The 23,562-nt window shown below is 49.3% G+C and overlaps 1 protein-coding gene across 4 annotated transcripts in view; it reads left to right on the forward strand.

Moving 5' to 3' along the window:
* Pknox2 (PBX/knotted 1 homeobox 2) overlaps window positions 1-23,562 on the forward strand; it is a 254,067-nt gene that overhangs the window by 189,052 nt on the left and 41,453 nt on the right. For all 4 annotated transcript variants that reach the window (XM_005378458.2, XM_005378457.2, XM_013511208.1 and 1 more), the window contains 2 exons: window positions 2,138-2,277; window positions 18,960-19,131. In XM_005378458.2, the coding sequence (XP_005378515.1) occupies window positions 2,138-2,277; window positions 18,960-19,131 (312 nt within the window). The remainder of the gene's footprint in view (window positions 1-2,137; window positions 2,278-18,959; window positions 19,132-23,562) is intronic.

Here is a 23,562-nt window from a genome sequence, read left to right on the forward strand (position 1 = left end):
GGTTTTTCTCCGGTACCGGGAACCTAACTCACGACCTTGAGCTTGCCAGGCAGGCGCTTTTGCCGCTGAGCTAGATCCCCAGCCCTTCTTTCTCTATTGTGATTTTTGGTTTCTTTGATACAGAGTCCTCCTAGGTAGCCCAGGATGTTCTCAAATGTGCTATCTACTGCCTCAGCCTCCTGAGAGCTGGAATTACAGGGATGTTCCACTCTTCTTTTTTTCGTTTTTTGTTTTGTTTTTTGTTTTTCTGCCGGTAACAGAAATCAAACTCATGACCTCATGCTTGCCAAGCAGGCGCTTTGCTGCTGAGCTAAATACCCAGCCCCTCCACTCTTCTTTTTTATAGCACCTTTTTTATACTCAAGAATCCTAAAAGGCCACCAATTTGCTTCTTGATAAAAAAAAAGTAGGAGAGGGGCCGGGGATATAGCTCAGTGGCACAAGTGCCTTCTTGGCAAGTGCAAGGTCCTGAGTTCAATTCCCGGTACCAAAAAAAAACAAAGAAAAAAAAAAGTAGGAGCTTAGGAAAGTTAAGGGATTTGCCCAAGTTTAAGAACAAATAAAAGGAAACAGTAGGATTCAGGTAACAATCTGATGGATTCAAGACACCGTGATGTTCTGCTGTGCTGCTGTGCCTCTTACACATAGGATTTGGGATCCCCAACTCATGACAAGGAGGAATCCTAACAAAACTGATAGGCAACAGTAAAGCTGAACATTTCTTTTTGGCTCTCAACTTCATTCATCCACCTTCATTCATTAATTCACTGATTCAACAAATATTTATTTAACACCAACTAGTGCCAAATTATCCTGAGCCATAGGAATATAACTGTTACAAGACCACCTTGAGCTTAAGTTTATTTAGAAGTGGGGGAAAAGTAAATAGGTAAGTGGACATATGTGGTTGTGGTATGAGCACTGCAGAAAAATGAAGCTAGAGGCAGAGAAGCTAGATTTTTCTCTGAAGGAGAGGCATTAGAGCAGACATAAGTGAAGAGAATAGACATTCACTCTTCAGCATGGCTTAGGGACATACACACCAGCAATGTTGTGCTTGTACTCACAGAAATATAATTTTTTTATGCAGAAAGCAGGGACCTAGATCCTATGATGAGCATCCCAGCTGTAAAATATCTGATCCCTTCAAGGTATATTTATTCACTTACTTATTCACTCATTTTCTCCACAAATATATTTATTAAGCATCAATCATTTTTATTAAGCATGCCCAGCTGGGTGCTGGGGATAGAGGAGTGAACAAGGCCTTCAAGCAGGAGATAGACAACTACATTCAGGCCAATAACACAGTGTGATAAGAGCTATCATGGTGCTAAGGACAGGCTGATGTGAGAGAACAGTAGAGGAATATCACCATTCACCCTTCCAGGGATCTATGCGCCTGAAGGAAATGTAAAAAACATTAAATTCTGTAATGATGGTTTTCAAAAATTTTAAAGCTACTGAAGCATTTCTTCAAACAAAACCTTAGAAAGTCCAATATATAATATTAAAAAGAGTTGCTCCGGTTGACACAAAATTGAAAGCCTCGGGACACCTTAAAAACCTATAATATAGAATGAAAACCACTTCTCTAAATATTTGTTCTGGCCAAGAAGAGAAATCTGCCCATTTTCTATTACCATCTTATATTCAGCCAGGTGAACCAAACTTGGAGAGCCTGTCAATTAACACCGTTAGAAGTGTTAGCTCTTGGCTTGCTTTAGAGAATAACTAAACCTCTTCCCAAATGAGAACTGACTCAGCTACTTTTGTTCCTGCTCTCTAGAATCATCAAATCAAGCTTACTGACATCCAAAAGACCCCTGAGCATAATTTCAATGGTTCATTGTATTTTTTCTACTTCTGGGGTAAGGTCACTACATTAGAAATCATCCCTTTGGAAGTGTTCTGGGCATCACCTGGGATGGGGGGGCTCTAAATTGTTTTCTAAAACATTCTTTGAAAAAAAGGCTTGCTTTGCTTTCCATTATACCCACGTACGAATGGGTGCTGATCGTATACTCACAGATCTCTTCTTGCTCACAGCCTCTTTTCCAGACACACCATCTGCCTCACCCTGTAGCTTGGGAGCCTGCTGAGCTAAGCTGACACCTCTCCTTTCTTCTCTCTGCAGATGACGGCCACTGCCCAGCCTCCCTCCAAGGCCCAGGCTGTCCACATCTCCGCACCATCAGCTACCGCCAGCACACCTGTACCCAGTGCCCCCATTGACCCCCAGGCCCAGCTGGAAGCTGACAAGAGAGCTGTGTACAGGTAGGAGACCCTCTACCCCGGGTCAGAAGCCCCAGCAAGTCTTGGGCCCAGCTCAGCCTTGAGAGATGGACAGGGCAGAGAGGGTGGGTGGGTGTGTGAGCAACATGGCCAGCAGCTGCTCTTAGCCTCGCTGTCTCTCCAGTCAACCCAGAAACCTCCAGCTGCACAGTGTGGGCTGACTTTAGCTTCTTGGAAGTGACTAGTGACTGGTGAGGGATATGAAGGCCTGGACAATATCTCCGAAGAGGACCCCCTCCCATCTCGGGTAGGGAGACAAGCCCTCAGCTCAGCCACACAGCTGCTTCAGGACCCTGTCTTTGTCCTGCCTGCCATTGCTGCCTTCACTCCAGCAAGCCCACCATAGTATCAGATATCTGATTGAACTACCCAGAACTTGTTAGTGCACAAACCCCATGTGTGTGAGGTCACAGGAAGAGCTTGTTAAAGCTCCTAGTCCTAATATCCATGTTCAGAATGCTAATTCAGTAGGTCAAGCTACAGGAAGGGTATGAATTTTTTAAAAAGCATTCCAGGTGAATTTGATGAGCCGGTTGTTGGACCACACTTTGATTCATAGTCATCCGTGCTTTAGCAGTAGGAGTTGTGTGTGACTGTGTCCATCCCCCTTCTCTCCCGCAAGATGGCGGCTTGTTCCTCTTGTTCTGCATCCGCCTCATGCACCTGGGCAGGGTCCTGGATGTTGCAGAGAGGTATGTGAAGCCCAGGGAAATGTGTGTTGGCCTTGATGAACTCTGGTTCCGATGCATGTGGTTGGAGAAGAAGATGTGGTCATCTGAGTGCAGAACTGAGTAAGACTCCAGCAGGAACTGCAGTCATCATCTATTCATGGGGAACCCACTCTTAGCAGATACGAAGCCTAACTCAGCACTCAGCATTGAGGCTGAACCCTTGTTCACCTTCACTTGTGTGAGTTCGTAGGACCCCAGGCATCATCAGCAAGTGCAGCTTACCCTGGCTGAGTATATATCGTAACTAATGCCCGTAACATATGGAATGATATACCCAAGACAAAAATGAGTAAGAAGATGGATCCCTGGTTAACCCTCTCTCACCCCCCAGTGACAATGTGTTTACGGTAATTGTGGTAATTATTGCTGCTATTATCATTACCACTGACATTGTTTTTAGGTACTCAGAGGAGATGAATACCTCCAATACCAACAGTTGGGAAGTCCAAAGCAATGACTTGATCCAGGGACCCTGGCACTCCCCAGAGGATAAGACACGGAGCCTGGTCCCTATCCCATGAACGCATGGGCCAGGCCCAGATGCCTGCAGGTGCAAGGCAATTTTTGGTTCCCAAAAATTCCAGGCTCTGGTCTCCGTATCTGTCAGGGATAATTTCAGGGAGGACAAGCCAGCCTCCACCAGTGTAGAACATGTCCTCCTGTCCTCTTTCCCTTCCCTCCTTCACACTAGATGCACTGCATCTAGTGAACCCTTATTATTAATATTTCAGGCACTGTGCTTGGCTCCTAGGAAAGATGGTAAGATGGGAAGGAAATCATGGAGCCTTCTCTTTGTCTCCAATATCCAATAGATATGCAAATAAGAAACGATACTGTGTAGTCAGATCAAAAGGGCAGACTTCATGGAGGAGGCAGTATTTGAGTCTGGTCTTTACAGGCTGAGACCCTACCAGGTGAAAAATAGGCAGAAGAGAACCTGGTGTGTCCAGAAAAGGCCAGTGGTCAGAGCAGCTAGGAGAAGGGTAGGGTATAGAATGAGGCTGAACGGCCACCTGTAAGTTACCAGTACCAGCTGGGCAACATATGCAGGGCTTTTGCTTTTGTGAGGGGCCTAAGGAGAAAGAGAGGAGCAAAGGAGCCCCTGAAAACTGCCCAGTGACTGATAACTTACGTGTGTGCTTGTGATTCTGTATTTAGATTGTTGTTACTCAAAGGATGGCCCATGGACCAGCAGCATGTGGGAACTGATTATAAATACACAATCTCAGGGACTACTCAGACCTCAGGGTTCATGATCTGCACTTTCACAAGGTCTCGGGTGATTTGTATATGTACTGGACTGATCCAGGAGTGGGCACCCATCAACTTCTAGGGATGGGGACCAATAGTGAGTATAGATTCTGACAGACTCTATAGCATTAGTGGTGAACCGATGGCACACGCGCCACAGTGGGCTGTTCGTATTATTGAAAGCTCTAAAAGGTTCACCATCACTGCTCTAGAGAGACCATCTGAAAGTTCCTGGAAACCTAGTCTGGAGTGCTGCTTCCCCTGAGCACTAATCTTTCTGAGCTTTAGCTTCATGGTAGATCTAAAGCACAGATTGGATAAGCATTATCTAAACAGCCCATGTGCACACCTGGCACCGCATCTGGCACAAAGCAAATGGGCTTCCTTGATACTGCCAGTGGAATCTGTGGACTTCAGAGTCCTCCCCAAGTCCCCAGGCTCATACCCCTCCCAGGCAAGCTGCAGAAGGGGTGGGTCACCACTCTAGGGGAGCCATCCACCATAATGTCTCCTGAAGAATGGCTCAGACCTTCCTTCAACAAACACTTCTACCTGTTTACTTTCTGAGCTCACCCTCTCCCAAAGAGCTGCCCACACCACAGACCTTAGCACTTGCTCAGAGTCTGTGTGCAGCCATCCCTCCCTGGGGAGGGACTCCCAGGCGAATATGCCTGGCTGGCATGGCTCATGGCTTATGAACTGGCTGGAGCTGATAGCTACACCATAGCCAGCTCCCCAGCCCTCCAGTCCTGCTTCCTCCTGGCCCAGGCCCCAGGGCTGTCTCCCACAGCCACACCTCTCCCATTAGTACCAGCTGCCCTCTCTCCAGCCACTGCTGGGATGACTGACCTCCTGTAGGTTCAGGTAATTTTAATTAGATTTGCCCGCCTGGGGCAGCCTGGTTGCTCCAAAGCACATCAGGGAGTCTGCATTTCATGTCAATAAATGTAACAAGACCCTTTCCGTTCAGATTAGCCTCTCAGCATGACTTTGGAAGCCCCCATCACAAGACCTCTCCCAGAGCCACAGATGAAGGAAGGTGGGTCAGGCACCTCCCGGTCCCTGCTGCATGGCAGAAGGGCAGTGTGACCAAGGGGAGGGAGCTTGCCTGAACTGAGGTTTTATTTGTGTATGAGGATGTGTTAATGAAATGTATTGGTTCCCTTCTGATGTGGAAGCTGGGGGTAGCAGTGGGGGCAGAGCCTGTCTTTAATTGGATCATACCAGAGCATCATCTGGGCTAATCAGCAAGGCAACCAGGAGCTCCCTCTCAGATTAATGATTGCAGTCTAATCCAAGCAGATCCCATGATTGGATGCACATACCGGCTAATTGTGTTTGTGGCCCAGGAGTGAAGATGAGAGGGGGGCCTGGGGAGGGGAGGTGAGTGGGGTGGGGGTGGGTCATAGGTTTGGACCCAGCTCCGACCTCTCCTTCCCCAGCCCCCTCGCAACCCTGACATTTTCTCCCCAAGAAGTTCAAACTTCACTCGGACCACAACACCCCACCTGCCCAAGATGCCTGACGGTGGTCAGGTGTCAGGTGCTGTCTGAGACCCAGGGATTAGGTTGCCGGCTGCGCAGAGACAGGGCCAAGAGGGTGAGGTTAATCCAGCTTTCCGCTCTCCCTCCTCCCCTCCAGTCTCCTTCGTTCCCCTTTGAAGTGAGTGGGTTCCCATGGAAACGGCGATGTCCTGGGGAGCAGAAGAGTGGCAGGGAGCGAGTCTGGCCAGGTGCGAGTGGGGGAGGAGGGTGGCTTTGTGAGCCGGCTCTGCTAAGGTATTGGCTGTCTCCCCCATGGCGAAAACCTCTCCAGAGCCTGGGAAGTGGCCCACCTGGCAATGCTGAACAAGTTACCTATTATTGATAAGGAAACACTGGGCTGGAGGCGTGAGCAGTGAGAAAATAGCCAGGGCAGTTGCACTTTGCTTCTCTACTAAAAACACTAGAGAATTGAGCTGCAAGATCAGGGGGAGAGGCGGAGATAGCTTCTGTACCCAGTATTTCTCCTTTATAGCAGTACTCACACTTGAATTAATTGTACTGTTAAAAATGGTTCCGGCCCCCCATTACTGTGATGACAGGGCCCTTGCCTCTCATTGCTTTGTCCCCGGTACCTTACAGTTGACTTGTCTTAGAGTCGGAGGCTCAGATGAAGTAGGGGCTCAATAGCTTGTTGAATGGATTCATTACCTAGGTTAGGCAGCACCCATAAAAATTCTGTAGTTCTAGACTGATGTGCTAGCAAATGGCTCTAGGTAGTTGGTGGGGGGGGGCTCTGATCTGTAGCATTTGCCAATATCCATGGTGTAAATATTCCTACCCTGGTCCATTCCAAACCACCAGTATGTGCTGTTGAACCCAGGTGGATACAGATGTGCACGGCCAATTCCCACCAGCCTCAAAGTACAAACCCCAGACAAGGAGCCAAGTCACAGGTGCACAGTCTTTATTTCTACAAGGTGAGCTCATCCTGTATGCTGATTCTTTGGGATGGCATTACTGCCACCTTTGGCTGTGGTCTACATTCTTGGTCTCACTTTCCTGTCTGGTCTAACTCTGGATTCTTCATTTGGAATGTTCTCTTTTAATGAGTTAATACTTGTAACAGTGTCTAGTCTAGTGTAAGTGTTTTATAAGTGTCCGTAGGTAGGATTTTCCACCTGAACCTGGGGCAGTGAATTTTCTCCTCCAAAGATTTCACCCAGTACTCTCCCTTTACATCAGCCTGACCAAAGCTCTACCTTTACCCCGGTGTCCCCACCTTGTCCAAATTGTCTCCAAGCCTTTCCTGGCTTCCTGCCTCTTTTCTGGCAGTTCCAGAAATCCTGCTTCAAACCCTCCTTTTGCCTCTTGATTAGTTCCTCAGCTCTGAGAACCTTGGCATTTCCTACCACATGCATAGGTCTTCATACCAGTCTCCTCTCCTGATAAACTATGTGCTCAGAGCTTCTACCCCTACCCCTGAGAGCTGTGCTCAGATCCAGCTTTAGTTAATAAAGCAGTGTACACTTCCAAAGCCCTGTTTATACTGCACTTGACCCTGTGCCATCCAGACTGTGTTCCTGTCCAGTCCACATCTGTTTGAAGAAGGGGCAGAATAGGGCAGTGGGCAATGTTTAGATCACTCCTGGAAGACTCCCCTAAAAGTCACCGAAGCCCCAGGCTTGACCCTGATAGTCCTTTAGCTGGAGGTGTGACTACAACCAAGTGGCCATGCAGGCAGTGGGAGATAGAGTAATGTGATAGAAATAAACTTGGTGATAACTAGCTTTGTCACCTTGAGCAAGCTAATCTTTTACAGCCTGTTTACTCAACTGTAAAAAAGAAAACAATAATATCCAGAATAAAATTACATAGTACAGGATAATACTGGCACACAGAGCCGTGTTCATTAGGTGGTCTAAGCAGAGGGGCCAGCACGTGTCACTTTGACCTGTGCAGGGTGTGACATTCTGGTGCATTCCGGGAGGTGGGATGCTAGAGAAACAGCCTCTGGACATAGGTTGCCTGGTTCATACTCTGGTTCCACCAAACCTTTCTGTGTCTCAGTTTCCTCATCTATAAAATAATACTAAAAATAATGCTGTCTCTTCATCAGGACTGTCGTGAGGAGTAATTGAGGTAAAGCAAGCACATTTTTGGTGAAGTGACTGGCAGGGGGTAGGTACGCTGGAGGTGTCAGCTGCTGTGTGATGTCTGGGAAAACTGAAGCCCGAGGAGCTTGGTGAGACTAGTTGTAAAGTGACAGAGGCGATGACAATGGGAAGGGGCCCCAGCCTAGTGGGGGTCTTCATGCTGTGATTCAACTGAGCATTTACTGAGTCTATCATGTGTAAAGCATTGTGTTAAACTGTGACAAGGATTCAGGAAATAGGGAGATAGACATAGAAAGTAACATCAACTTGACACGTAAGGGCTCAAAAAAGGATTTGTGGAATTGACTGCAAGGCCTCTGCCCACAGTGCAGTGTGGGAGAGTTGCACACTTTTCCCAGGAGAAGTGAACCCCAAGAGAATGACAGCCTCACTGCCCTTCCTGAGGCTAGGGGTACATCCCTGGGAGAAAACCCCCTAGGCTCAGGCCTGGACGGGAGGCTGAGTCCTGTTGTGACCATTCTCTTTAGCAGCTGCCTGCTCAGAAGCCTGGGAACTGGTGCTTCCTAATGAAGTGTCTTTGAGGGAACTCATTCACCCTATGACCACAGAGTGTTCTGGCTCCAGCAAGGTGACCCTGGGGCTTCACCCTCTGCCTGTGCTGGGGCTTGGTCACTCCTGGAATGTGCTGGATGTGGTGGCCTGAGGATGGCGTGAGAGAAGTGTAGCCATTCCCAGTGGAGAAGTCAGGCCCAGACGCTGCAGGCCAGGGTCTCTGGATCGCTGGGCACGATGGGCAAGCAAGGGGCCTCTTGACTGGGCCATCACAGGCACTCCCTTTGTGGAGCAGCTGGATTTGCTGGGACCAGAGGTAACATTTCAGCCATTGGCTACAGTCAGTGGTGGTGGTGGTGTGCGCCTGTTGGAGCCACAGCCTGGAAAGTGAAGCCATGCTCAGGTTTCCTATGGTACTGAGGAAAGCCGGTTCTCTGCCCTTGCTGCCAGCGTCTGAATCCCCTACCCCAAGCCCAGCCTTACACACACTCCTGGCAAGCCCAGAGGCTGTGGCCGCCTAACCCAGGAACAGGTGGGTTCAGGGCACTGGGTCCTGTGGCTTTCATAGCACTTGGGCCTGACCTAGATAGAGCCTGGTGGTTCAGGGACCCTGCCAAGATGAAGTTCACAGATAGGGGATCCAGGGGTCCGGGAGCCAGTGACATTTATCATCACAAGGTTCCATCCGGCTTAGATGCGATAACCAGCGCTAATAGTTGGCAGTGCTTAGCACACGGCAGGCTCTCCGTGAATGGCAACTCCATCTACAAAGTAGTTTCTGTGATAAGTACTACAATGCACCTGCCTCTCTCACAAAAGGGAAGCCTGTCAGCAATTGTGCCTTGTGCTAGCACAGATGGTGTGAGATCGAAGAGTAGGACAGCAAGCTGGGGCTTTGAGGCCCCCTCTGGCCAACAGTTTCTTGCCAGGGCTGGGCTAAGCCAGCATGCCCCTCTTTTAACCACAAGGCTGCTCTCTGCCTTTCCCAGGCACTGGTCCATCTCATGGTCAAGTGGAAAGCACATAAACTAAGGCTCAGCCTGAGTGCTGGCTCTACCATTAGGCAAATCACTGAACCTCTTTGGATAAGCTTTCCCACCCCACAGAGGAGACATCAAATGAGAAAATGAAAGATCTGTTAAAGCGCTAAAGCTCTCATTGAATAAGGCAGAGATTTTCTTGTCTTGGCAACAGTCTTGATGCTCAAGGGATGGACCTGGCCATTCAGTTCTTTAACTACAGGACTCATAGGGCTCCAGGAGAGTGGAGATAACAGAAGGCAGTAGAGTGATTCCAATAATGAGTCAAGGGGGCTGGGGATTTAGCTCAGCGGCAAAAGCGCCTGCCTGGCAAGTGCAAGGTCGTGAGTTCGGTTCCTGGTACCGGAAAAAATCCAATAATGAGTCAAAAGTAGCACATGAGAGAGATGGATGCGTACAAGATTTGGGGTGTGTATCCCCAGATGTAAATCTCATCTCAGTCACCTCTTAGCCCAATGAAATAATTTGACACAGCATGTCAGTTTGCTAGTTAGTAAAATGGGCAGAATGAAGATGTGCAGGTGTTTAAACTAATGAGCACATATTAGAGCTCTTTGTAACTTAACGATGTCACTAGGTGTGTGGGAGTGTATGCTTAGTTCCTGCTGGTGAGCAAGGCAATAGAGCTCCCCTCTCTTACCCGGAGATGGAAGATAATCCCTTTTTGGACTAAATGAATTTCTGGTGACTTAAATAGGAGCTCTGATGACCTCTTAGCAGTCTAACTTCAGGAAAAGACACCTCTTTTCTGCATCTGTTACCTCTCCTTACCATGAAGAGGATGAACATGTGATCACTACCAGGTTTTAGGTTGGGTTCTCTGTTGCCCGTGGACCAGGTCTGACATTCATTGTGTTGAAATTTCTCGTTGACTTTGTTCAGTGTGCCAGGAGGTAAATGTGTGCGCTTGCATGTGAATGAAAGGGAGGGGTCCAAAGCAGACTGCAACCTACCCGGGTCTCACACTTGCCAGGAATGGACCTGTCCACCCACCTGGGGGAGGAGAGCTGGGCTGCAGCCCAGGAACCCTAACAGATGCAGTTCCAATTTAGCAACAAGAAGAAGTCCTCTCCAAGGCAACCCAGGCGAACATACCGCCCACTGGGCAGGACTAAAAATACACCCGCATGGTTTTAACGTCACACCTGAAGTAAAAATACACCCAACCAAGGCTGCTGGCTTGCCCCGCTCCCCACTCTCTTCTCTCCATCTGGTGCCTCTGAAGGGAGGAGAAGCAGTGGGCAAGCACCTTCTTTCACACTCTCTCCCCTCCTTCCAAGGCCCTGCCACCCCTCCCCGCACACATACTCCAGCTCAGCCCCAAGTGAGTGGAGGTCCTTTTGTAGCAACTCTGGCTAGAATCTGCCAGATGGCCAATCTGATCTGGGTCCCCCCGTATGGATAGACTGTAAGCCTGGAAGAGCTTGAGGATCCTGTCTCTGAGCCTACATTCCCATAGTCATTGCTTGCTTTATGCATTCATTCATTCATTCGCTCCCATTCACTGATCCATCAGACCTTACTGACCCCTGCTCTCTTTCTCATGCTGTACTGAGCCCTTAGGGGTTCACAAAGATGAGCTGAGGTCCCTGCACGTACTGAGGAAGACAGATCTGTACACAAAAAACTATGGTTACTAGAATGTAGCAAGTGTCATAGAGAAATAAAGATAAATCCTTACTGATAGTGCTCTTTCTGGTTAAAAAGATAAAGTTTTGAGTTCTGAAAAATGGTAAGGACCCCCCCCCCAATATTTCCAGGCTTCTATTTTGATTGGTACATGGACTCATCTTCCAGCCAAATGAGTCAGGGGACATGGGAAGATAAATTTATTGGAGTGGATGGTGTCACTCTTGCTGTGAATAAAGAAGGTGCCCACACACCATTCCAAGGGACGGGGACAAGCATTAATCAGCCACTTTCTGGGTGCTGGGCACACTCCATGTCCCTTCAGTTAATCCTCCCAAGAACCTGCACAGGAGGTGTTATCCCTGTCAAATAAAACAGGAAACTGACATTCAGCAGCTTCCCAGAGTCACATAGCTGTCTGTCTCCAAAATCAGTGCGTATTTCAGAACCCCCTGCTTCTCACCCTACATTGTGTGTGAAGTCAAGAGAGAAACTCCAGCATTTCCAGTGATGACTAGAAGAGGGCAGTGGTTTCTCTTCCAGAGAGACCCACAGGGCATCTTCCTAAGAGAGATGGCATTTGGGGCTGTGTTCTGGAGATGGTTAGAAGGGACATGGAGAGGTACAGGAACAGGTGGCTCAGGAGAAAGGAGTGGCTAGAGCACAGCTGTGGAAATCACAGGTCGAAGGACAGCACCAGAAGTGCAGGTGGCCAGGCATGGTGGTGCATGCCTGTAATGCCAGCACTTGGGAGGCTGAGGCAGGAGGATCACTGTGAGTTTAAGGTCACCCTGCATTATATAATGAGCTCCGGTCTCAAAAAAAAAAAGAATTACCATGTGCTCAAGGCCAGCCTGGGGCTACATAGTGAGTTCAAGGTCAGCCTGAACTACATAGCCACTCTCAAAGAAGTGCAGGTGACCTGAGCCAAAGCAGAGGGGAGTGACATCCCAGGAGACACCATGCTGTCCCTCCAAACTTTCTCTACTCAGTCTGCTCAGGACAAATACTGAAAAGGGGTTTACGGTCCATTGTGAAGAGCCTAGAATATCCTCTGCAGTGCTGGCTCGATTCATCAGCATCCAAGAGAAATTTCTCCATAGTCCTCAGCACGGACAGTGAAAGATGCCCCGGACAGGGCTGAGGGGCTGTCCCGAGAGTGCATCCTATGGTATCAGTCTGTAATCACTCTGAGTCTGTAATTCCAGTGGCCTCTGGCCTGGGACATGAGAAATAAAGGGTCAAAACCCCAGCACCTGGGCAGAGGTCTGGAAAAGCAGGCAGTTTGATGGCCACTTTGTGTCCGTGGAGAGTATACCCTGCAAGCCTCACCTTGTTATCAGCAGACTAATGTCCTCCAGAGCAGACTGACCGTGAATGAGCCTCTCTTCTCATTGGATCATCCCTGAAAATCTCCACCCAGAAATCTCCATCTCCTACCGTGCATTCTGCCTCCTGGATCATCATCCTTGTCCCACTTGGGAAGGGGTGAAGGCTCTGACTTCCCTGTCCCCGCTGGAAGGAGCCCAGGGCCTCTGGAGGGGATAGGCACCGACACTGGGGCTCCTCCTGCCCCCCTGCCAGGAGGATAGGTCTGCGCTGTGAGGGGCATCGCAGGAGAAGCTGGCGCTCCAAGGGCAGTTGCAGGGAGAGGAGGTGGACAGCTGAGGCAGGCAACCACACACTTGGCTGGACCCATAATTGAGGTCTATAGTCCTGCCAAGGTCACAAGGAGACAGATAGAAGGGACAGAGTGGCATGACTGTGAATCAGAAGGTTTATCACCCAGAAAGAGCGCTCAACACTAATGTCTCCCCTGCCTGGGACCCCCCTCAGGCTCCCTCCCCACGTAGTCTGTTTCTGAGTGCATGTCTCTTCTATCTGATTCTCTTACTTTTTCCATCTTTGCCTCTCTGAAGCTCTATATTTTTTCTCTCTGTCTCGCTTTTTGTCTATCTCTGTTTCTGTTTCCACTCCTCCCTAAGCAGGAAGAAATGTTTTAAATTAAAGACATGACACAGCCAGGTTGTCCAGGAGGAAGGAAAGGAAGTGGAAAAAGACTCAGCTGTCTTGAGCCCTTTTGACAAAAGGACACGTGCTGGGACTACACTGGGAAACTTCCTGTTAGACAGAAGCGTAAGAGTTCCCAGGAAGGTTTTGATCTCCATCTCAGAGGCCTTTGGAAATGTTGGGGACACTCATCGGCCCAATTTATGCTAAGATGCTCTGTCGTGAGAGAGGGAGGGATGAGAGAGGCCCTGTTGAATCTCACAAAGGGTGCTCTCAGAAGCCTCAGCAGAGATGGGGTCAGCGCTGCCTTGCCCTGAAAAAACTGACCCTGACTGAGAAAGGGTCTTCATCATGCAGTCTCAGCCTGTCTGTTGCTTAGACAATGGTGGGACCTCTTTAAGGGTTTCAGTCAACATCCCTTCCCATTTGAATGTGCTTTCCTGGGGCACACCCCGTACACCTTGGCCCCAAACGGGGCATTCCAGACCAGCAAATTTGGGTGATATAGAAGACATGAAGGCAGAAATGTCAGAAGTAATTAAACCAAACGATGGCTTAAACCCCCGTAGAAATCAACACATCCGGTTTAATCACCTTCTTAAGCTAGCACAAGACTGCAATTCTATGGAGAGGGCTTCTTTATTTCTTTGGATCGTTAACAGGAACTGCATATCTTTTTTTTTTTTTTTTTTTTTTTTTTTTTTTTAGGAACTGCATATCTTGAGCTTGATTTTAGTTCAGATGCTCCTGTGGGGAGGTGATGAGGGTGGGGTGGGGGCTCAGGAAAGAAAAAAGAAATAATAAAACGTTATTTGAGATCATCTCTTCTTCCCCTCTCCCTGAGCTGAGCCTCGTAGCTCCGTATCTTCCTCCTTCCTGCCTCTGTCCGCACTCCCAGCACGGGGCGGAGGCACAGTGCTGAATGTGCTAAATTAGGCCATTAGAGAAATTCATTTCTCTTTATTAGTCTGTGTCAAATCCTTTTTATTAGTGGCTGGAAACGACCTCTCTTCTGCAGTAAAATGTCATGCCAGTTCACTCCTTTTATTTGTTCTGCACTGACGAGGCTCAAACTCTCACTGAATTAGTGCAGTGAGATTTATTTCCTCCAAATTTTGAACGGCTTAAGAGAGATTGAGGTGGAGGGGGCGGTCACAGGGGAGGCAGCCTGGGGGGACCAGAGTGGGGAAGGGACCTGGGAGGGAGAAGGTGAGTCGCTCGCTTTGAGGTCAAATGTCCTCAGCTCTTTGGAAATCGAGTCCAATGGCCATCTCTCACATCTTGTTTGTCATCTTCTGAGCACTGGGAACTGAGTCTCCACATTTCTGCTTCTGGTTTCCACAGTGGAAGGGACCTGGACAGTGGGAAAGGACCTCCTTAAATCCCGTGTTTAGCCTGGTATGGTGGCACATGCTTATAATCCCAGGACTGAGGGAGGTGAAAGCAGGAGAATCAGAAGTTTGAGACTCGAATGGGCAGTTTAGCAGGACTCTGTCTAATAATGGTAGAGTGTCCCTGGGTTCAGATCCCAGCGGAAAAAAGAAAAAAAAAAAAAAAAAAACATGTTCTGTGGCTGACCATGTAGCTCAGTGGTAGAATGCTTGCCTAGCATGCACAAAGCCCTGACCTCAACTCCCGGTAATATATATAGGCAAACTGAGGCTCTGGAAGGCCAGGTGCTCATGTCTAAAGGGAAATCCTTCTCCCTATCCTATCCCTAGTTCAGGCAGAGCTTTCCCTGGCCCAGGTAATTCTGAAGCCAGCTCTCATGGAGCCTGCCTTGTTCAGGATGGTCCCAAGACTACAGCCCAGGCTGCTGGAAATGACTCCCAGGGGTCCCTGCCAGACTCTTTTTTGTTTTATAAGGAGATGTTGGAGGATAGCTTAGAAAATATAGGTCAGCCCCTAGGCAAGGACAGACTGGGTAACTTAGGAAGTAGTGGGTGACTCTCCATAACCGGAGTGGGAGTGCAGCCACAGCCTTCCTCCAGCCCAGTCTCAGGGAAGGAGCCTGTCTATTGGGTGGGGCCTTCTCTCAGCAGTCCCTGTGTGTGAGGTGGCAGGTAAGCAGGGAACAGCCGGGGTATCTGCAGCAATCTGGGAGGATAGGACCAGCAGGGTGTGGCTCCTATGAGAGCTGTGGATAAGCTCAGACAGCCTCTGAGATCAGGGAGGCAGACAGGGCTCCTGGGATCAGTAGGAGGAAGCAGACCCTGGGGCCAGGGGAGAGCAGGGTGTGAGAAGAGAGGACTGGGGTGTGATAGCCAGTACTGCTCACTACCCTCCTGCCCCCGACATGCCCACTGGGAAGGGCTGGAGGGAGGTGGCCTGGCTACCTCCGTGTAGTCCATCCTGTACTCCATGGACCCTTCATTATCCTGGGGGACAGGTGGCAAGTTCCTGTCTTCCAACAGATAGCAGAAGTCACGGAAAACACCCCAGAGGGACTGAGGGCATAGCTCAGTGGTAAAGCACTTGCCTAGCAAGCATGAGGCTCTGGGTTCTATCCCCAGAACCACCAAACACACACACACACACACACACACACACGCACGCACGCACGCACGCACACACTACCCTGGCTGTGTACCTCACATATCTCACATTTACCTGTTCTTGGACATCTGACAGGAAGTGAAGGAGGTTTATTAAAATGGACCTGTGCTATGGCTCTGCACAGAAGATATCCGTTGTGCCCACTATGTACAGTGCCCCCAACCCTGCAAGCGCAGCTGTCTCAGGTCTGCCAAGCACCTCACAAGCTGACTCTGTCCCCTTTTCTACTCTGCCCCCTCTGTTTCCCTCCTGCCCACCTGGCTTCAGCCACACTCAGCTAGATTTGGTTCCAGAAGCATGCCGAGCTCACTCCCATCTCAGGGGCTTTGCTTTCCCTCTTGTCACAAAGGCCTTTCCCTCTGCTCTTTGCATGACTACCCCCTCATCAGTCAATGATTAACATAAATGTCACCTCTTCACAGAGACCCTCCATGCCCACTCTCAGAAAAACTGCTCTCCCTGTAGGGCAAGGACAGAAGTGAGAAGGCACCCTCCTCTTCCTCCCATCCCCAGAGCTGGTAGCATGGGATTTGGTCCCGCAGACCCACCTGCCCACCCCACCTGCTACTCATGCTGTGTACACAGAGCACACAACCCCACATACATAGTCCATACAGATAACACAGTTCATGCATATACTGTGTTCACAGCACACAAATCTGCCTGCAGTTTCATATATGCAACAGTATGTGCATACATACTGAATAAGCACCATACCATGTGCGCATACACCCATAGCCTTGCTCCCTTGCCAGCCTACATTCAATCTCAGCATGCACACACATGCATGCACACATATGTGCACACACGCACGCATGCACCCTCTCACCTTTCCACTCTGGAGCTGCCCACCCTCCCTCCAGCCAGCAAGAGAGGAATGTGCAGTGACCGCGTGGCTGCTGCAGGTTGGGGTGGGGGCTGCACCCCCGCCACCTGGCACGATGCTGTGGATTATTAGTTCCTGGTAATTTAGTGCCCTTGTACAGAGTCGATTTGTGCCTTTCATTCCTAATTGATCTAGTGGCTGTTTAAATGGCAGCAGGCATCTGTTGAGAGTAGGAAGGTTCATAAGGCGCAATAATTCATAACACCGTCTGGAATTTGCCTTTCATGGCCCTCAGCTAAACCACTGCTGGGCTCTGCTTAAATTACAGCCACTGAGGCTTTCTTTGGTATTCCACTCAGGGCCAGGAGAATCTTGCATTAAACTGGGATCAGGCTAGATTAGACTATAATATGCTGCAGTATTAGTGGCTGCAAATGAAGACTTAGACTGGAGTTTAACCCCTTCACCTGGTGTTCTCTTTGTCTTCAGCTGGATAGCTAAATTCACCCATTGTTTTCCCTGCCAGTTTTCTACTGGGGCTCAGCAGATCTTCTGGTAATTTGGTACTGTGGATGAGCCACCCTTCAGTACTGACCCTCTTTCCTGCAGCCTTGGGGCCCAGGGGTTTTCCCATCAGCCCCCAAAGCAAGGGTCAAGGAGACAGCGCCCAGGGCTGACTCTGCCAAGCCTGGCAGCTCGTACGAAGCAGGAATTTATCTCCTTCTCCCCTCCACCACCCTGAGCCTGAGTAGAAGGATGCTTACAGTGTGGGTGGGGCCAAGCACTGCCTGTCTCTGTGCCCAGAATTGTTGGGGTTCCAGCATGGCATAGGCACCTAGGGGTTTCCCTTCCCACCTACAAACACTGTAAGTACTGAGTAGTCTGGATGCTCAGTTCTTCTCTCGGGGTCTCTAGGGCTAGAAGGGAAAAGTGTGTCCTGTTTGCTTTTTCAGTGCTTCCCGTGTTCTCTGATACAGTGGCCATGAGCCACACGTGGCCACTTAAATTGAAATTAATTAAAATTCAATAAAATTTAAAATTCAGCATCTTAATTCCAATAGTCGTATTTCAAGTGTTCGTTGCCTCATGTGACTCATGATTATCGTGTTGGACAGTGCAGACGGCAGCATGTTTCCATCACTGCAGGAAGTTCTACTGGGCAGTGCTGTGAGACATTCCCTCTGGCAGAGGCTGTGGGGGTCAGGTCCAGCACACATCCCTCCTCCTCTCCCAGCAGGCAGAGTTTTATCAAAAAGAAAGGAGCTCAGTTTTATGGTCAAGGAATCTGAGGAGACAGACCAGAGGGGGATGTGTGGCTCTCAAGGGAAGGGAAGGGGTCTTTCCAAGATCCAGGATCAATAACCCAGCCACACACATGCACACATGCTGCAGAAATAAATATGATAGACACTTAAGCATGCAAAATAAGTATGCATACATGTAACGTGTGTATTCAACAAATATTTAGGGAGATCTCCTTACCTCTCCTGGATATTCAGTAGTGGGTAAGTTGGGCTTTATTCCTGCTCAGATGCCAAGTGAGGAAGCAGATGATAAAGTAAACAGTTCGAGTACTGTTGACATAAGTTGAGGGTGGGCAGTCAGGGAAGCTTCCAGGAGTTGGTCATCTCTAAACTAAGACCCACAGAGCCATTAGGTAAGCACTTCAGCTCATGTACATATGTCATAGATACACGCATTCCTCAATCATGGATTCATTCAATCATTCACTAAATATTTATTAAATGCCTGCCATGAGCATAGATGGTAGGTCTAGGAATGTATCATTAACATGGGGACAGTCTTGGGGGGAAACAGAGATGCAAATAATCCTGTATTTTATCACAGCCATGTAGGGAAATGTTACACATATTTATGTTACACATATTTGGGGTGTCTGAGCTGAGTCTCCCAACAGTCACTGGGCAGGTATGTATAGACCAGCGTCTGGGCTCACACACACCCTGTGCATATACCTGCAAATACACAAGTGAGTGTACACACCTGCTACCTTCATCTGGTTCTGGATGGTGTGTGTGCATGTGTGTGTGTGTGTGTGTGTGATTTATGATGTATATGTGTGAGCAGATGTGCTTAACTACTAAATGGCTCTATGGGTCTTAGCTTGGATATCACCTACAACCAATGTTCATGTCCAGGACTTCTCTGGACATTTCCCAAATTTCCTTCCTGGGCCAGAAATGGACACCTGTTCTAGACAGGGTCATAACCCATCATCCTTCTCCAAATATCCGTGCAGCTTATTTGATGGAGAAAAAAACTAGGAGCCCTCGGAGGCCCTGGGCCCTGGGACACTGGGCTCTGGTACTAGCGAGGCTGCCCTTGGGACTAGAGACATTCTCAAGGAGCAGGAACTTGGGAGAAGAAGTGACAGGGATCTGGGAAAGTGAGTCTGGCCAGCAGCATGGCCTCTGTGTGTGCGTGTGTGTGAGCTCTTGATGTCCCCGCAGGCACCCTCTTTTCCCGCTCCTGACGCTGCTGTTTGAGAAATGTGAACAGGCCACCCAGGGCTCTGAGTGCATCACCTCCGCCGGCTTTGATGTGGACATCGAGAACTTTGTCCACCAGCAGGAGCAGGAGCACAAACCCTTCTTCAGCGATGACCCAGAACTGGACAATCTGGTAAAGACCCTCCACCCTGCACCCTAGCTAGAGTCTTCCTACCCTCTGATCCCTCTGAAATGCCCTAGAAATGTCCTTTTCATTAATTCATCCAATAAAACGATTTGAGTGGGGCTGGGGATTTAGCTCAGCGGCAAAAGCGCCTGCCTGGCAAGAGCAAGGTCGTGAGTTCGGTTCCCGGTACCGGAGAAAAACCAAAAAAAAAAAAAAAAAAAAGATTTGAGTGCCCACCATGGGGAAGGCTCCAGATGCACATTCTAGTGCCTTCTGCATTTATAGACCAAGAGTTTCAGGCACAGGTGCTGCTGGAGCTCCTCCTGTCGCTGCCCACACTGGCACCAGCATTTGTCTACTCACCACTCTACAGCCCAAGCAAATGGAAAGATGGACATAGCAGCCAGCATGTCTAAGATAGCTGTTCCAAAGCCTGGACTTCTGGCACATTAACAAATCTGTCTGGGCCTTGCCAGGGTGGAGCTGGTGGCTCCCATGTCACCATATGGAAGATGCAGGTCACCAGCATACTCAATAGAGAGACCGGGCACAGTCATGCTGGGGACACCAGCAAAGGTCCTGATCATTTAGGGAACACAGCAGATCAGGCTCCCAAACAGTTTTCCATGCAGGTCCTCACTGCAGCATATAAAGTGGCCCCTCCTGAGCTGTGCCAGGAAACTGTGACTCAGTAGGTTACAAGCATCCCGGGCCACTTCAGTCATCGGTTAGACTTGGTGACTCCCTCGTTGGATGACACCTGCAATTCTGGGAGTTCTGCGGCCGTAGGGCATTAGAGAAGTGGTTTCTCCATCATCCTTCTGAAATTATTAACCACAGTTCCTTATTTTTCCATGGGTGGATTATCCAGATTACACAGAGTGAATTTGGAAACTGCAGAACTCTTCGCTCACACACTGATGTGACAGCACTGACCTCTTGCACCCAGAGTTTAGCTGGTGCCTGTTCTCAACAGGAAAAGAGAATTAGAAAAGCAAATGTGACACTAAAAAGGAAGGAAGAAAAATTACACACACGTGTGCGCGCACACACACACAGTGCATCTGCAGAACAGATGTAAGTGACTTGGCATTATTCTGTGCTGTGGATTATCCACACTAGTGCTTCCCTCAGGAGCCGAATGTGGTACTTTATGGAGCACAGAAGTGCTGCGGGCAGAGCCCAGAAGTCTGTGGAGTACTGCAGTGGAGCCGTCATTTAGAAAATGGGACCTGCCTGAGGTCTCTGCCCAAGGATGAGCACTTGCCCATGTTAGAAGCCTCGGTGGAGGCATCCAGAGCCCCAGCTCTGCCTCTGCTCACTCCTGGCCTTTGCTATTCTGCGGCAGGGATTAATCAGACCAACTTCCCAGGAGGTCGGACCTCTGTGTCTGGGATGCCTGGACAGCTTCCCTATGCAAGTTCTCCAGGTAGACTGCAAAGTGCAGGCTGGCCTGGCCCTGCCCTGCTCTTAGGCTAATCAAAGTGCAATTGGAAAGCAGACACTTAGAACACAGACCCAGGCAGCCGTGGAGCCAGGAAATGAGGCGGCCTTTCTGTGGAATGGGCATGGAGCTGGAAAGTAGGGGTAAAGGGCTCACTCTTCTCACTTCACACAAAAAGAAACTGAGGCCTAAAATAAGGCTGAGTAATATGAAGGAATTGAAACCTCCTTATGACGTAGGAGTCCTGGAGATGCAAACCTCACATCCCTTGTTAATTTCCACCTTGCTGCTGAGCTGTGGAAGACCCACTAAACACAGCCTCCTATTCTAGCACAGCTGGAAAACCCAAAGAGTGCCCAGCCCTGTGCTCTGCCCTTGACCCCCTGCCCAGATCTCTCGGGGTTCTGTTCAAAGAATCAAGCCAGGTGTGATGGCACATGTCTGTATTCCCAGCTTGGGAGGCTGAGACAGGAGAATCACCATGAGTTCGAGGTTAGCCTGGGCTAGGCTATAAAGGGAGACCCTGCCCCCAAAAAACAAAATCCTCAAAGAACCAGATTTCCTAATTCAATCCAAGGAAACTGGGTTGAACGGACTGCTACGTGCCATGCCTGAGCTGGGGACAGGGTGTTGTAGGAGCTGCCCTAGTGGCCTCAGGTCTCTGGTGTCCCTGGTCTTCTATTTCAGTGACCAGGTTGGGAGTGGTCCAGTTGGTGGAGCAATCCTCAGTCCATCTGCTGGTGTGTTAACCATGGTTAGTGACTGCTTAATTATTGAGTGAGTGAGTGAGTGAGTGATTATGAAAATGGAGATTCGAAAGAACACTTAAAGACAAAAGATCTGAGCCTTGCATCACCATTTGCTATCTGTGTGACTTTGAAGACTGAGCGCCTTCGGAGCTCGGTTTCCTCATCTGTAGAGCCAGCACACTTATTTCATGTGATTGTAATAAAATCTTAATGAGATAGCTTATGGAATTGGCCTTTAAAGGTGCCTGGCATCCGGAAGATTAATCTCAAATGCAATGTCACTACACCACGCAAGGTATTCCAACTCCCCAACGTTAATTCCTGCCACCAGGCCCTGTGTGACTGGGACCCTGAAACTTCTTTGCGGGGGAGCGGAACAGGGCCCTTGGCCACCCCCACTGTGGTCCTGGGTAGGGCAGAGAGATGAAGAGGCCAAGCAGAGGAGCCATCATTAGAACAAGAATCATGTCGCCAGCACGGCCGAGATGCACATAATTAGAAATTAGAAAAAGGTCAGATCGCATTATTACCAGCTCAATCAGCTGCCAAGTGCCACAGCCAGTTAATTTGGCATCTGTATTTTTTACAACCCCGCACACGTAGCCCAACGGACTGTAACTCTTTATCCGGACAGATATACTGCGAAGCCGAGCAGGGATATAAAATGAGGGACCCCAAGCAAATGAGCTGAGATAATTGAGAGATTTATTTTTTATATATGTGTGTGTCAGGGTGGCTTTCCTTTGCCCTTGAATATTGACTTTCATAGATGGGATTGTCAGGAGGGCACTTGGGTCCCCAAAAACTTGGCCCCAAAGAAGGTCTCTTCCCCTCCTCCTCTTCCTCTTCCCCTTCTTCCTCCCCTCCTCTTCCTCCTGCTTTACTCCCTACCCCACCCTCAAGCCCCACTCTGGCCCTACCTTGCTTTCTTCACCATTTATAGCTTACTGCACCCTCCCTGACCCTGCAGTCTCCTCGAGCTGCTTTTCCGGACAAACTCCCTCGGAAAAAGCTGAGTCTGTTCTCCCAAAGCTGCCCCAAAGGTAGAAGAGAGCCCCAGATGCAGATTTCTGAGGGACTCCCCTCCCCTGTGAGCCTCCATCCCCTGCTCCACAGCAGCTCTGGCGAAGGGGAAAGGGAGTCTCACGTCCCCAGGGAGAAGCAAGTCCACCCCCTTTTACGGACAGGAGCACTGCCATCCAGAGAAGTGGCTCATCAGGACCAGGAAGGACCCAGGACTCCTGACTCTGTTCCTTCTGCTGTCACTCACAGCTTCTTCCCTGCTGGCAGCAGAGTCCTCACAGATAAGACAGTGCCTCCGCTGACGTCTCTCCTCCTGGCTCCCACACTCTGACCCTCTCCACCCATCACCATGCCCTGGAGGCAGCTTCCCACACTCACAGCAGCTAAGCTGGAGTCCCAGCTGCGCTCCCTGGGGAAAAGGTAGCCCCAGCTCCCACACCCCCTGCAGTGCTCACCAGGGCCATTTCTTACCTGGCCCCCAGGCCCCCTCCTTGGACCCAGCAGCCTCTGACTGGCAGTTGGTAAAGTTTGTAAAATTTGCAAGTTCCCCAAACCCCTTTGAAAGGTAAAAGCTTTCTGTTTTATAAAATCTGATTTACGGGCCCCCGGTGCAGGGCCAAGGTTTTATATATTATGCAAGATTTCAAACTAAGGCTGTAAAACGTACGGTTTCAGTTTCATGCATGGAATTTTTTTATGTGTAAATTTTTTAACATTTATGGGGCACGTTTTAATGAGACTCCGGTGTGGCTCGAGGGACAGATTACAGCTGCCTGACCACAAAGCCAGCTCTAAAATGGGGCCCCCCAGGTCCCCGGGCCCATTCTGAAGAGCCAGGGCCAAAGTCCGGAAGCTGTGAATGAGGAGGACCATGAAGGAGGTGGCCCAGGGCACTGTGCCCACAGGGACCTCAGGCCAGCCCAGTTTCCAAATCATTTTGTCCAGGCTGTCTGCCTAGACGGGAGCAGAAAGTCTCACAGACATCAGGAAAGGGAAAGGAAATAAGAAAAATCAACGCTGGTAATAATTAACATTTATAGAGTACTTACCAAGTACCCTTCTAAACACTTCACATCTATTATTCAACCTTCTTTCCAAACCCACAAGGTAGATATTAATGTTATCCTCATTTTTCACCTGCCTAGCATACCCAAGGCCCTAGGTTTGATCCCCAGCACTGGAAGAAAGAAAAAGAGAGAGGAGAGAGAGAGAGAGAGAGAG

The sequence above is a fragment of the Chinchilla lanigera genome, unplaced genomic scaffold (assembly GCF_000276665.1).
Source record: "Chinchilla lanigera isolate Chin_1 unplaced genomic scaffold, ChiLan1.0 scaffold00011, whole genome shotgun sequence".
In the NCBI taxonomy this organism is placed as follows: Eukaryota; Metazoa; Chordata; class Mammalia; order Rodentia; family Chinchillidae; genus Chinchilla; species Chinchilla lanigera.